The 13474-nt window shown below is 39.4% G+C and overlaps 1 protein-coding gene across 7 annotated transcripts in view; it reads left to right on the top strand.

The window, feature by feature from the left end:
• LOC125233696 (ubiquitin carboxyl-terminal hydrolase 7) overlaps nt 1-13474 on the top strand; it is a 42797-nt gene that overhangs the window by 13604 nt on the left and 15719 nt on the right. For 6 of the 7 annotated variants that reach the window (XM_048139784.1, XM_048139783.1, XM_048139788.1 and 3 more), the window contains exons 5-12: nt 636-799; nt 2535-2652; nt 2978-3119; nt 3615-3789; nt 10161-10353; nt 10952-11105; nt 12022-12158; nt 13145-13241. In XM_048139784.1, coding sequence (XP_047995741.1) covers nt 636-799; nt 2535-2652; nt 2978-3119; nt 3615-3789; nt 10161-10353; nt 10952-11105; nt 12022-12158; nt 13145-13241 — 1180 coding nt within the window. The other variant, XM_048139789.1, reaches the window with a different exon arrangement.

Raw genomic sequence — 13474 nt, 5'->3', positions numbered from 1 at the left:
TTTGATTGATTTCAATACTTCGTGAGTTTATTTAAGTGTATAATAACATTTTAAGTGATGGTTAATTTGTAATTCCAGAGAAAATTGAGATAATGTTTTCCAGCAGTGTTTGTTTACATGATTGGACAAGTAAGGCTGAACTGAGTGTAAACCCTTATTAATTTTTAAATACCTATCCAACAATATATCACACGTTGGGGTTGGAATGAAAAAAAATATCAGCCCCCACTTTACATGTAGGGGGGGGGGGGGTACCCTAATAAAACATTTTTTTCAATTTTTTATTTTTGCACTTTGTTGGCGTGATTGATATACATATTGGTACCAAATTTCAGCTTTCTAGTGCTAACGGTTACTGAGATTATCGCGGACGGACGGACGGACGGACAGACATGGCGAAACTATCATATAAGGGTTCCTAGTTGACTACGGAACCCTAAAAATCAAAATTATTTAGTAAAGTATTTCATAGTTGTACAGGATTATCCCTTCCCATTTTTAAAAATTCTTCATCAACACCATAAAAAAAAACATCAAAAATAACATTTCTCATATCCAACCCTAAGTATGGCATTCTCTCTCAGTGCGACAGCAAAACCAGTACATAATATTACATTGAGATTATTTTCCAACAGTAAGGAGAATGACTGGGGCTTCTCTCACTTCATGGCGTGGAACGATGTCTTGGACCCGGAGAAGGGCTACATCAAGGACGACGCCATCACTCTTGAAGTGCACGTTACTGCTGAGGCGCCCCACGGCGTGTCGTGGGACTCCAAGAAACATACCGGCTATGTTGGTAAGTTTGTTTGTCCAACAATACGAGGAATCATGATGTGGAACGTTCTGGATATAGAGAGGGGTTACATAAAGGACGACTTCATCATTCTTGAAGTGCACGTTACTGCTGAGGTGCCCCACGGCGTGTCGTGGGACTCCAAGAAACATACCGGCTATGTTGGTAAGTTTATTTGTCCAACAATATGAGGAATCATGATGTGGAACGTTCTGGATATAGAGAGGGGTTACATCAAGGACGACTTCATCATTCTTGAAGTGCATGTTACTGCTGAGGCGCCTCACGGCGTGTCGTGGGACTCCAAAAAACATACCGGCTATGTTGGTAAGTTTATTTGTCCAACAATATGAGGAATCATGATGTGGAACGTTTTGGATATAGAGAGGGCTTACATAAAGGACGACTTCATCATTCTTGAAGTGCATGTTACTGCTGAGGCGCCTCACGGCGTGTCGTGAGACTCCGAGAAACATACCGGCTATGTTGGTAAGTTTATTTGTCCAACAATATGAGGAATCATGATGTGGAACGTTTTGGATATAGAGAGGGCTTACATAAAGGACGACTTCATCATTCTTGAAGTGCACGTTACTGCTGAGGCGCCCCACGGCGTGTCGTGGGACTCCGAGAAACTTACTGGCTATGTTGGTAAGTTCACTTGTCCAACATGTTGGACAAGTGAACCTTAACTTACCTTAACTTAACTTACTGTTGCAACACTATGAAAGTGTAGAACGCGTAGAAGTCGAGGGTCTAAACGTTTTAATCTTATGTCGAAACTCCTTCGTAGTAAATGCAACTTGACTTGACTACACATTTTACTTTGACAAAAATCCTCTATATTCATTCTCTAGCCGGCCATGTTGGTAAAATACTCCATACTTATTACGGCTCTTCGGATCTTCATAATATTTCTCAGTCTCAATCTTATCAATTTTATTTTTATAAACTTGTTAGAAATCATTATGGATATAAGAGTTAGTAGTGTCTAAATACGTCGAGGCGTGTTTACACACTCGTTATCGTTTCGTCATCAGTGTATATAAATGGCACGGTGATTCACCAAACTCGACGATGTTTTTTATATACATACTCTATAATTTCGATTAGGTTTAATCACTGTTATCAGAAATTAATTAAAAGTATTGATAAATTTCACCAGTAGCATGTTGATGACGTTATTATAAAATCTAACCTGTTGTCTGCCGTGAACCATGTTTGACGTGTTGTCCCCTTATGGCACTTGTAAATTCGTAATTTCGTACGTAAGTGTGACAGGGTGGCAACACATCGAACGAGACATGCGTCTTGACACAGAGAAATATATTCAAAAAACTGTTCTTTACCCAGAGGGTTCTTTTTTCTTATTCTCCGTGTGAACACTTTGACATACATGCATGAATTCCCTTTAAGGGCAGGCAGATCATGAAACTGCTCAATTCAGTGCCACTTTTAGCAATTAATGGGTTGAAAGAAACCGAAATTTTGATGTTGTGATGACAGTTTGCTAGCCTATCGCTATACCATAACTTAACCCACACAATCGACTTCTACGACACCCACGGAAGGAACTGGGGTGTTGAAATTCTTAACTCATCACCACACGGGAAAAGCGCAACCTTTAACCCTTAATAACGATTAAGGTTTAAAACAATTTGTACGGTAGTTCTGACGTCGATCAATATACATATGTACCTAATACCTATGCACAAATTAATTCTAACATTTTCTACAGGTCTCAAGAACCAGGGTGCGACCTGCTACATGAATTCCCTTCTGCAGACCCTCTACTTCACCAACCAACTACGGAAGGCAGTCTACAAAATGCCTACGGAGTCGGACGATAGTACAAGGTAATTGTTATCATTGAATTTTTATGTAATTTTCATTTTATATGTAATTTTACGGTTATATAATCGAATTTAGGTTCTATAATTCATTGTCGGCTTATGTAACAATGATTTACAACATACATAATCAGTATATGGGTCCACACTGACCGGACAGCCTCGTCAGGCAGTTGTCTCGCGCGGAAAACGTCCGTGCTGGCGCATCCTAGCCAATTTGCTCAGCAAAATAGCGGCCCTCAGTGCAATTTATTTACCACTTTTCGATCTATCCATCGATTTCTAGTCCAATACATATGAAAAATATAACATCAAAGTGTCTTTTGTCCAGATCCGTCGCCTTAGCCCTGCAGCGGGTATTTTACGAGCTCCAGTTTTCGGACAAGCCCGTCGGGACTAAAAAGCTCACGAAGAGCTTCGGCTGGGAGACGCTCGACTCCTTCATGCAGCACGACGTCCAAGAGTTCCTTAGGGTAAGTACAATGCCTTAGGGTAAGAACAAGACTTGTTGTGGGTAATCAGACAACGATATATATTAAAGTACATAGAAAACATACTTCCCGGGTTTTAACGCAGGATGGCATCCATTGCATCAACTCCGTCTGTTACTGCTAATCATAGTTCTCTGCGGAGTGACGTCGATCAGGCTGCTAAAAGGAGAAATAACTCAAAATTTCATTGAAGCACTTTAATTTCTCGCTTTCGTACACTTGCTTTAACCTGAACCGGTAGCATGGTCGCGCGATAAACGATAAAACATCAGTCCGTCCCTATCGCACTTACAATTAGTGCGATAGGGGCTAGATGTTTTATCATTTCTCGCGCGACCATGCTTATACGCCTGCTCGAAACATGAGATAAAGGGTACAACATCATGATTTAACTCAGTTAAACATTCACCCTGTTAATGGATTTAAATATGAATTTCATTATTTGAAACGACTTTTGACATATATTGTTAAATTTAGGTTCTACTCGACAAACTGGAAAGCAAGATGAAGGGCACATGCGTCGAGGGCACGGTACCTCGTCTGTTCGAGGGAAAGATGACGTCATACATCAAGTGCAAGAACGTCAACGTGTCTAGCACACGCGTCGAGACCTTCTACGACATTCAGCTCAACATCAAGGGGAAGAAGAATAGTAAGTTCTATGAAATGAAAAATTAAAAAAATGAAAATGAAAAAATATTTATTAAGTAAAGAGTACATTACAAGTTGATTAACATTGGTAACCGCACTAGGCATGCCTGTATCGCGGCAACCAATAACATACGTTGTGCCAAAGTACGATTCAACCGGTTGACAGATTTGAATGTTTGGTCAATGTGACTACGCCTACAACTAAGTATAATACTTACAAAATAATGAAAGAAACAAAACAACATACATCAACTATCCTTATGAAATTTCAACTATTTCGAGTTTGGACAATTCTTTCAGTCTCATCGTAATTTAATTTGGCTTGGCATTCCCTTAAGGTGGCTCGCCTAGGTTACCCGAAGCTCAGGCTGCGTTAGATGGCGTTAATCTGCAAATTACCGGTCTTATTTTTTTTGTGGAGTCGTACAGGCATTTATATACTTTCAATTAAGCTTCGCGAACATTTAATATTAAAATTGACGTATTACAACATACATTCAACTTCTCATTGTAACGTTAATCCCCTTAATGTAGATAAATTTACTATTTTACACTATTTTTAAGTACCACTCACACATACAAACAGTGTTCTTGTATTCCTTCTAGTCGACAATTTCACGCGGCGACAGCTTGTTTAAATAGCCTTGCGGTAAATACGTGTTTTCGCATGATTTGCATGGAAGTACTGGGTTCGAATCCAGGACTTTTTCTCTTTTTTTTTTTAATACTACGTCGGTGGCAAACAAGCATACGGTCCTCCTGATCGAAAGCGGTCACCGTAACCTATGGACGCCTGCAACTCAAAGAGTGTCGCATGCGCGTTGCCGCCCCATTAGAAACTTGTACACTCCCCTTTGCTGTGTGTGCACAGCAAAAAGGAGTGTACAAGTTCAAAGGAGGGTTTGGGTTGCCGACGACTCAAAGGACAATAGACGGAACAAATTAGTTCCGTAAGTCCTCCCGTCGTCAGCACCCCGCACCCTCGTTGAGCTCTGGCAGCCTTACTCACCGGCAGGAACACAACACTATGAGACACTATTTTTTGTTTTATTATTATACATAAATGTATATGTACTCGTACAGTAGTTACTGAGCGTTTTCCACAAAAAAGATTAAAAACCTATTCTCTTATATGGTAATAATTTTTGGGTTCGTCGAACTCAGAATTTCTAACATAATTATCCTAATCTGATATTTTAAAAAATTCAAAAAGTATAGATAAATTTTAGTTTCTAAAGTACGATTCGAATGATTTTTTTTTTCTAATTGTTTATTTTCGATGGAGCAAGGGTATTCAAATCGCTTTTGAAATCTTAAATTAGTAAATGAAAATGCAATAGTTAACTGAGTATCGTAGTGCTTTAAAAACTCAAGTGGACTTTTTTTATCTAAGGAGTAATTTCGAGAATACATATATTATATTTAGCGAGGGTATCAAAAGTTGTGTTTTATATCTCAACTTAATAAATAGAAAATCAAAATGACAATAAAAAAATCAATATGTTCTCTAAGATAAAATTGATATCTTCGGCTCTCCATTCTTGCTCGGTCAATAAAAAATACGAAATTTATATCAAAAAAAAATACAAAAAGTTTATAGAATCCCGGGATTCGAACGCAGTTTCACGGCGTGACAAGCGACTGTCCACCAACGACGCCATTACATAACACGCTGTTACCGACGAAATTAGGTTATACGTATATAATTATTTAAATATAAATAATAATGTCAAATCCGTACTAAAATTACAAATAAGAATGGGTGTGTGTCTGTTTGTTTGTCCGTCTTTCACGGCAAAACCGGAGCGAGGAATTGACGTGATTATTATTTCAGGGGATTTAGTTGAAGGGATGGAGAGTGACATAGGCTACCTTTTGTCTCTTTCTTACGGGAGCGAAGCCGCGGTCAAAACCTAGTTTATTATAAATGGGAAAAGCTGGTTACTCTATAATCTGAAGTGGAAGAATTCGTTGTTTCACCAAAGATAATGTGTGTTTGTTTGTTTGTTTGTCCGTCTTTCACGGCCAAACGAAGCGACGGATTGACATGTTTTTTAAGTGGAGATAGTTGAAGGGATGGAGAGTGACATATGCTACTTTTGTCTCTTTCTAACGCAAGCGAAGCCGCGGGCAAAAGCTAGTACAGCACGCAGCATGGTCGCGCGATAGACGATAAAATATCTGGCCGTCCCTGTCGCACTATTAGTAAGTGCGATTATAGGGACGGCCAGATGTTTTATCATTTATCGCGCGACCATAATTGCCTGCCTGGACCTGATTATATTGATGATAATTATTATTTGTAACCATTTAGTTAATATTGTCTTCAGTTACCGCGATAGTTACTCATGAAATAAAAACTATGAAAACGGATTAAATCGTGTATAATGAATTTACAATTCATCCCGACGTTTCGAACACTACAGCGTTCGTGGTCTCTGAGCTCAACGGGTGACTGAGGAAAAATTACAATGTGCAAAAGCTACCCACATACCTACATACATATTCATATATATAACTATTTAGTTGTTGAAGAAAAACATTCACACAACAACAACATAGGTCAACTAGCTCAGTAAATGTAAGGAAGTCAGCACATTACTAATACTATGCCCACACTATGACCTATGTACCTGACCTGACGTGTAATATTTTATTTTATCAACAAAGGCACAATAAAGATTGTATTGTATTTTTGTATGAAAATAAAAAATAGGAAAGAAATATAGTAAGAGTCTTTTTTAATAGAATATTTATTCTATTAAAAAATATAAAAAAACTTAATAAATCCAAAAAAAGTTCAAATGATTAAAAAAGACCCCGGAATGGAACTCGAGATCTTCTGCTTCATAGTCAATGCGTTTGACCGAGACGCCATTTCGATTTACACTAGCAGTGTCGAAATACACGATATGTATCTTTATTGACAAAATGCGTCATTATTTCTGAGTCTGCTTGAGTTAAGTAAACCAATATCTTTAAATAATTAAAATATATACTTGTCAAGAGCCAAGTGTCACTGATGACAATGTCAACTAAAAATGCGCGAAATATGACGGCTCTGTGTCTGTACACAAAATTTGGCACGCACATTTTCGTAAAATTAATAAAAAATTCACATGGATTTGTCCATGATTTCTGTATGAAACAATGTATTTCATTTAATACTGCGAAAATGGATAATGTAAAGTATATGTATGCGCATATTTTTATTTAGTTGTAGTGTGCGGTGACTAAATAAATGTGAGATGATTTTTGTATGGAAAGCGAGCCACCTTAAAAGCTGCTTGGTTTTAAAAACTGGTTTATCTTTAATATCTACGTGTTTAGTGACTGAATTGTATGCGAAACTGGATATGTAAGGATCAAATCGTTTTGCGAACGCAGTACGTAACGTTGGAACCTGAGTTCGGTACACTCTCCTTTTCAACATATCTTTGTATTCGGTCCAATGGCTAGGCCAATACATTGCGTAACTAGCGGCGATGGCAACTAACGGGGCTGGATGAAAGTTCCGATTGCTGTGTCTCGCTCCAACCTAGGGTCACCACTCGCCACTACCGCAGCCAAAAAAAGTTTTTATCTTCGTAAATTGTATGGGGAAAGTTTTTCTTGCTTTGTGGCTTTTTTTGAGCCTTTTCTTTTAATCCTATACAAGCAAGTAAAGGCTAGATAAGATAAGATAAGATAATTCTTTATTTGATAAAACACGAGTGATATAAAGATGTTAATATGTACATTCGAGATCTTTACATGCTTGGCTGAATTTTCAGCATTCAAATATTTATTACATTAAATTACAAATATAAGTATAAAAGAAGGAGTACAGAAGATGGTCGGAAAAAAAAAAATCAAATGTCAAATTGTTCTAATCATACTACTACTAACAAAATAAATAAAATGTTTGCATGTATAATAAAAATAAAATAAAGAATAAAGAAAATAATGTCATTAATCAAAGTTACAACTCGATACAGCTCTTATAAGACTCTTTACAAATAAAATACACTTACATCACAAAAAAAAAATAAAAGAAGAAGAATGCATTATTATTATGAGTAAAGAAAAAAAAATTTAAAAGCTAATGTCAATTTACAAAATTCGTTATCTAGAGACTATTTATTTTAAAATGTCGTATTATATCATTTATATTATAGAAACAATGTTCTAATAGCAAACTGTACAATTTTTTCCTAAAAGTCTTACCTTCTAATATTCTTATGTCCACAGGAATTGAATTATACAATTTTATAGCCATGCAATAGCAGTTATTTTGGAACAGTTTTAGCCTTTGCTGCGTTGGTATCTCTAAGTCGTATTTGTGGCGCTTTCCATTGCCTTTTTCTTTAAACAGTTCTATGTTATTTTTCACAAATTTACACATTTCATACATATACAAGGATGGTAACGGCAAAATCTTTTTCTTTTAAATAATGGCCTGCAGCTGTCTAGATAGTGGGCTCCGCACAGGGATCTAACACATTTTTTTTGCGCTATAAAAACTCTATCTGCTTCGGTTGAGTTGCCCCATATTATTAAGCCGTAACGAATTTGTGAAGATACATAGCCGTGAAAGGCAGCGGTTGCTGCCGCTTCAGATACAATAGAACGTAGACGCCACAAAACATACACAAAACGATCTAGCTTATTACATAAGTGGTTAATATGGGCTTTCCAATTGCAATATTTGTCAATACGTAGACCTAAGAAAACTGCAGCATCAGTTTCCTTAAGTTGCACGCTATTAAAGTCTGTAGTAATCTCAAGTGGTTTACTTTTATATGTTTGAAATTGGATCAGCTGCGTTTTTTGCAAGTTTACATTAAGATTATTATCATTTAACCATTGAGTGACATTTGTCAGTGTATTTTTAATATTATGACATAGAGAATCACCATTCACCCCTTTGATTAAGATAGTTGTATCGTCTGCAAAGAGTATACTGTCGTTTTGTGTGGCTTTAGGTAAATCATTAATATATAATAGAAACAAAATTGGCCCTAGAATGCTGCCTTGTGGCACACCGCATTTATTTTCAATGTAAGGAGAATTATATGATTCTTTTTCATGGTTAGAGTTAAGTTTTGTAATTTCAACACATTGCTTCCGTCCGTTAAGGTAACTTTCTAGCCAAAGATACGGTTGTCCCCTTATGCCGTATTTGTATAACTTTGACAATAACGTTTCATGGCAAACGAAATCAAACGCCTTACTCATGTCTAGCATCAGTGCTACCACAGGTGCTTTATCATTTAAACTTAAGGTGACATTTCGTACCAGCTCAAAACAGGCATGTGTTGTTGATTTCTTTTTTTGGAAACCGTACTGCTTTGGTGTTATTAACTTACACTTTTCTAAAAAGTCGATTATTTTCCTATATACTAAGCTATATGCTAGGCAAGCTAGTTTTGATCAGGGATAGAAATAGAATCTATTGGCATAGTTTGTGTAAAATGAAGTTTCGCCCTGTATGTATTTTTCCAAAATCTGTAAAAATCGATATTCGTACATCGGCAATACTGTTAGCTGTACATTTGTAATCCTTATTACAAGGGCATAAAGTCTACCGATGGTTAGTTAAGGCACTGGTCCCACGGCGAGCTAGCCAACTATGAGCTATCGGCTATTTGTGCGACAAAAGATAGTCGCTCCCGTGTAAATAAAAGTGACAGATGTATTATAGCTGAGCTATTGACTATTTTATAGTTCATCGCTCAGCTATAATACATCTCTTTCTTTTGTTTACACGGCAACGACTATCTTTTGTCGCATAAATAGCCGATAGCTCATCGCTTTACTAGCTAGTGGTGGGACCAGTGTCTAAGAGTGTTGCTGTTAGTACATCTGAAATCATGGGAAGGTCTTCTAAGACCGTTTCCCCTTAACAGCACGGAATCTAATAGCTATCCTCACTGACAAATCAAATTTCAAACTGTATTAAATTCCTGTGATGGCAAAGTCCCTGTGTACACAGTTTTGCACGTATCCCAAAATCTATTTTCAACTTTTATTGTGTCACAAGAGCTTCTAAATTAGAGATGGGCCTAATATTCGGGAAATATTCGGTATTCGGCAAATTCGGCAAGTTTTTCAATGTTCGAAATTCGAATAGTTCGGTTACATTGCCGAATATTTACCGAATAAACAAAGTAAATAAATAACGTAAGTTTCGTAATTCATTCAACCCTAAGCCAGGATTTAAAACATACCTTAACCGAATATTCGGCTGAATGTTCGGTTCGGTAACAGCTGAACCGAATGTTCGGCCGAATATTCGTATTCGGCAAAGTCCGTATTCGGCCCATCTCTATTCTAAATTCAAAAACAAATCAACTGCTTTGGGTTAAAACTAAAGTGGTTTACACATTGCAGTCGACGAGTCGTTCAAAGACTACATCAGCACGGAGATGCTGGACGGCGACAACAAGTATGACGCGGGTGAGCACGGACTGCAGGAGGCGGAGAAGGGCGTGATCTTCGCGTCCTTCCCGCCCGTGCTGCACCTGCACCTCATGCGCTTCCAGTACGACCCCATCACGGATAGCTCCGTCAAGTTCAACGACAGGTAAGACTTGTCTGAACAGCCAGAGATAAAGATACGCCTGTTGCAAGTTCTTGGACCCACAAAAAGCATACACACTAACCTTAGCTCCGTCAAAGTCACAGGTTGTCACCCTCTCGCCTACGCCACGATTGAACCCATATGGTGGTAAAATCTTTAATACGGGCATCAAATGAAATGGAAAATACCAAGTTATATAATTTGCACATTGGACCCGAGAAACTGATTAGACCCATCCCAGTAGACTTTGATTCCGCGACCATGTGGTTATCAATTTGTTTTCTTAGTATAATGTAAAGGTCGGTTCACGAAAGCTGGCATAATGCCGTACAGTCAGAGCCACTATTGTGTTGGTTTCATGTTAGATCTTGAAAATAAACTTATTACCGTCTTCAGCGTTTACATCAAACTTAGTAACGCCGTGTCTTGCGTGGGCGACGGTCGCGCGACCGTCGCCGTCGCGTCTCATACTTCCATATCGGTAAGGTTTGATTTCGTATGCGTCGCATCGCCGTCGCGCGACCATCGTCCACGCAACCCACGGCGTAACACTACCATTTCAGTACAACACTGTAATATTAAATCTTTTCGTTGTGATCAGGTTCGAATTCTACGAGCACATCAACCTGGACGCGTACCTGCAGGAGAAGCCCGAGACCCCGGCAGACTACACGCTGCACGCCGTGCTCGTGCACTCCGGCGACAACCACGGCGGCCACTACGTCGTCTTCATCAACCCTAAGGGCGACGGCAAGGTACAGTACTGCACCTTGCATCTGTAGCGGTAAGGTTAGGCGAGAGGCACGCCGTGCTCGCGCACTCGGGCGACAACCACGGCGGGCACTACGTCGTCTTCATCAACCCTAAGGGCGACGGCAAGGTACAGTACTGCACCTTGTGTCTGTAGCGGTAAGGTTAGGCGAGAGGCACGCCGTGCTCGCGCACTCGGGCGACAACCACGGCGGGCACTACGTCGTCTTCATCAACCCTAAGGGCGACGGCAAGGTACAGTACTGCACCTTGTGTCTGTAGCGGTAAGGTTAGGCGAGAGGCACGCCGTGCTCGCGCACTCGGGCGACAACCACGGCGGCCACTACGTCGTCTTCATCAACCCTAAGGGCGACGGCAAGGTACGTCAACTGAACTTTAGCGGTAAGGTTTGAATTAAATGAGCCTACCAGTAGCGCGAGACCACACCTCGAACACTGGCGATCAAATATATTGAAAGAGGCGCATTCCTAGCACACAGTCTTAGCTCGTGTAGGTGAACGCGTACTATGCTTGTATGAGTGAAATATGACAGGTCGACTGTTCGTGTTTTTGACAGGCGGTAACCGGTGTGAGGTAACCGAGAGGGGGTGGGCGGCACTTTCAGCGGGGAGCGGGAGTGGCCATACTGTACGATAGTACCTTTTATTATACTGTGGCGAACCGCTATTGTACAAGGTGATGGATAGTGACATCGCTAACTAAACTTCAGGTTTTAGGAACTGTCTGCGATTTTGAACACTGAACAGGCTTAGCCTGTACAAGGGAAAATTTTATGTAGATCGTAAGAATATGATCAAGCTGCTATCACTGCTCTCAGTGCTCATGACAAAATTATCCAAAAAAACAAAACTAATCAAGTATTCAAACTTATTAAATTTTAATCATAAATGTTCTGTGCAGTGGTGCAAGTTCGACGACGACGTGGTATCCCGCTGCACGAAGCAGGAGGCCATCGAGTACAACTACGGAGGCCACGACGAGGACATGGCGCTCACCGTGCGTCACTGCACCAATGCCTACATGTTGGTCTATATTAGGTAAGACCAAAGACATATGCAACTCCGTATAGACAAAAGAAAAAAACGTACCTCAGAACCATATAGAAAAAGGTACGATGGCCTAGATGGCGTTACACCTTTGGGGAACGCTCGGCTAGATGGCGCTAATATTAATATTTGACATTTTAACACGTATATCAAGTTAAGAATATGGGCCAAACTGTGGTTCAAAAGTTTTAAGCCTGCGTCGAGAGATGGCAGTATATGCACTGTGATTACTCCACAGACCAACCCCTATAGACATCCATTACAAGACGACTCGCGGTCGCCAGCCTTCCTAGTATTTGCACTGATATAAGCGCGGGCGCTCGCCGTGCCCGATCAGTATCGACCAAGTAACAGACCCGAAAGCAGCGCGTGTTTTTCGCACTAAAAAATTGGAAAAGGGTATTTTGATGCCTTAAAGATGTCCACCTGTAGTGTGAAATGGTGTGGAAAGGTAACAAGAAGCTCAAATTTAAAAACAGACGGCATTACATTCCACAAATAAGTCATATTTATAATTTATTCAGAGCCGGCATAGGTCAACTTACATTGGCCACTTACGCGTCAGTAGAGGGACAGTCATACTTCTGTCCCTTTTCATCTGGCGCGACTGCCCGCCGTCCTTGAAACGGCCAATCACAGCGCGCTTAACACATTCCCCGCCCGCTCCTCGCACCCCAAACACTGGTGACTCGTATCGCGAACAAAATATACAAGATTTCTACTCTATAGGAGGTTCTCTGTGGATTACTCATTTTACTTTGACAGTAACTCTCTATAATACTCGATCCTCTTTGGGTAAGACCATCAGAAAGTGAGGTTAGGAAAGGTTTCATAAACTGACTCATTTCGGCGTGCTTGGAAGATAGGAGGGGATCTTTGCCATAGTGGATTTTTAGTAATATTTTTAATAAATACTGTTATAAAGAAGTTGTAGCGACTAATACTTCATATTACTATGCATACATTTTTTCTTGCAGGGATTCTCAATTAAAAACAGTGTTGCAAGAAGTAACTCAACCAGACATTCCGTCTGAACTCAGCGAAAGACTAGCCGAAGAGAAACGAATTGAAACTGTGAGTATACTTGCAAATAATTGTAATAAATTACACATACGTTATTACGTTAATAAAGGTTACTTAATATTGTCTTCGGTTACCGCGATAGTTACTCATGAAAAAAAACTATGGAAAGAGTAAAGAGTAAAGAGTTCGAAACGTCGGGATGTATTTTAAATTCATTATACGCGATTTAATCCGTTTCTATAGTTTTATTTCAAAGGTTACTTAATTAGTTGGTACATACATCG

This window comes from Leguminivora glycinivorella, chromosome 14, assembly GCF_023078275.1.
Source record: "Leguminivora glycinivorella isolate SPB_JAAS2020 chromosome 14, LegGlyc_1.1, whole genome shotgun sequence".
NCBI classification, from domain to species: domain Eukaryota; kingdom Metazoa; phylum Arthropoda; class Insecta; order Lepidoptera; family Tortricidae; genus Leguminivora; species Leguminivora glycinivorella.
Note: the sequence above shows the minus strand (reverse complement) of the source record. Positions and strands in the feature narration are given on the sequence as shown.